General features: G+C 42.4%; 1 protein-coding gene across 1 annotated transcript in view; it reads left to right on the forward strand.

Moving 5' to 3' along the window:
- Window positions 1-2,470, forward strand: part of LOC106883013 (cAMP-regulated phosphoprotein 19) — a 20,323-nt gene that overhangs the window by 16,395 nt on the left and 1,458 nt on the right. Inside the window, exon 2 of the mRNA XM_052972146.1 lies at window positions 1,129-1,239. Coding sequence (XP_052828106.1) covers window positions 1,129-1,239 — 111 coding nt within the window. The remainder of the gene's footprint in view (window positions 1-1,128; window positions 1,240-2,470) is intronic.

Raw genomic sequence — 2,470 nt, forward strand, 5'->3', positions numbered from 1 at the left:
CCACCGCCACAAAAGCCAGTCAGGCGGTACTGGCAACGGCTACGCTCAAAATGGTGTATTTTACGTGCCACCTGCACAGGAGCCAGTTCGGCGGCACTAGCAACGATCTCGCTCAAATGTATTTACACATGCCATCTGGCACAAGTGCCAGGAAGGCGATGCTGGGCACAGGTGCCATTGACGGTTTTGCTTTCGCTTGCCCCAATAAGTCTTCGCAAGCGGAGTTTAGTGTCCAATGAAGGAAGGTACGTATAAGTGGGCTACCTGAGGCCTTCGATTTAGGTCTCACTTGGCTTGCCGGGTCTTCTCACGCACAGCATATTTCCAAAGTTCTCGGTCAGAAGTCATTGCCTCGGTGAGGCCCAATGTTCGAAGGTCGTGCCTCACCACTTCATCCCAGGTCTTCCTGGGCCTACCTCTTCCACAGGTTCCCAAGAAACGGAACTGTGTTATTTACTGTTGTGTTTAAAGCGGCAAGCCAGCAGGATCATTAGTGCGTCAGTTGGAATGCTTGGCAGCATTTCTTCTCGTTACATTCTAAGTTCAACTCCCACCTGAGGTCACTTTGCCTTTCATCCTTTCAGTGTTGATAAAGTACCAGTCAAGTACTAGGGTCAATGTAATCAACTTGACCTCCTCCCCTCAAAATTGCCGGCCTTATGCCAAAATTAGAAAGAAATTACTATTGCATTTACGTGTCACTTTTTACTCCCACTTTTAAGCTGAATTTGTCATCATCATCTAACATTGATGTTCCATTCTGGCATAGGTTTGATGATTTGATAGGAACCAATGTGTCCAAGGATCAGATCGTGCCCCAATGTCTGTTTTGGCATGGTTTCTATGGCTGGATGCCCTTCTACATGCCAGCCTCTTCCCAGTATGTACTGGGTGCTGTCTTTGTGCCATTGGTACTAGTGAGATCGCCATGCAGCTTGTGGGGCTACAAAACATGGGTGGAAGTGATGCATTTATGGAAGGAGGCAGGGGCAGAAGATACATGGTTACTCACCTTTAGGAGAGAGTGGGAGTGAGTTACAAAATATTTAAAAAATCCAAAACTGATTGTTCCTACAATTAAACAGTTGCAGTTGTATTTTATTTTTATTTTATATTTATATTTTGTAGGGTAAAAATGTTATAGAACATCAAGAAGAAGCCAAACTAAAGGCCAAATATCCAAATTTGCAAATAAAAGGAGGTGGCTCAGCCTTGTTGCAGAAGCGTTTACAGAGAGGTGTAAGTATCTGTCATTGTTCTTTTCACACGCACACAATACTGGTATTTAGAAATGTTTCCTTTGATGTATAAAGAATTGCTTTCATAAAACCATTTATTTATTATTTGATGTAAGGTAGTGAACTGACTGATTTCATGTGGTTCCATTTATGTATTTACTCTCCTTGAAGATGAAAGAAAAGGTTTATAGGACCTGCGAGAGATCTGCAATGCTGTATGGGAGTGAAGCATGGTGTCTGAGGGAAAGCGAAATGGCAATTTTGAGAAGGACCAAGAAAGCAATGTGTGGTGTGAAACTATTGGATAAAAGGAGGGCTGAGGCAAGGGCGAATGGAGTGCAGTGGTATAGACATGTATTGAGGATGGATGAGGATCATGTCTTGAGGCGAGTGCTTGATTATAGAGTGAATGAACCACGAAAGTGAGATCAACCAGAGAAAATGTGGAGGAGATTGGGAGGGTTGGCTTCAGGAGGGAGGACGCCCAAAACTGGGTGTGAGAGCAGTTGCTGTAAGAGTGAGGTAGATCCCGCCACCCCCATTAATGGGTACAAACCCAGTTTTAAAATACTGGACATCAATCGATTTCACTTGTTCAGTTTTTTTACTTTTTACTGTTTATCATTTATGATCATTGTTTTAAATCTTGCTTTCCCATGCTTGCATGGGTTAGATGATACATTGAAGCAGACTTTTTCAATGTCCAACTGCTCTTCCCTGTTGCCAAGTAATGTAATACTCTTCCCTTGTCTGGATATGTTTTCACTGGAGACTGCAAACACCACTGTTTGTGGAGCACTGGATCAAATGCCTTGTTCTTTGAGTTCAGATCCTGCCAAGACCGACTTTACTTGTTATCCTTGGGGGGAGTGGAGGGGATCAATGAATTATCAGTCCAGGATAATGAATTGGTTGAGTTGTTAGAACAGTGATTAGCATGTCTTGTGGTATCTGTTCTAACTCTGTTCATTCCAAGTTTAAAATCCTTTATAGACCTCCACACTTAGATATATTTTTTCATAGGTGGCTGTTGGTACTAATTCCCGCCATTCAGTCACAGATTTTTTTTTCTAATAAATTTAATTAAGAACTTCTGAGGTTGGCTTTTACAATGTTGGCCTCAGCAAAGTTTAGAGAAATATCATTTTATGCCTGCTTTCCGTGCTGGCAAGGGTTGAACATTTTGACATGATCCAGTGGGCAGTTTCTCTGTTTTAGCATGATTTCTATGA

Source organism: Octopus bimaculoides, chromosome 12 (assembly GCF_001194135.2).
Source record: "Octopus bimaculoides isolate UCB-OBI-ISO-001 chromosome 12, ASM119413v2, whole genome shotgun sequence".
Taxonomy (NCBI): Eukaryota; Metazoa; Mollusca; class Cephalopoda; order Octopoda; family Octopodidae; genus Octopus; species Octopus bimaculoides.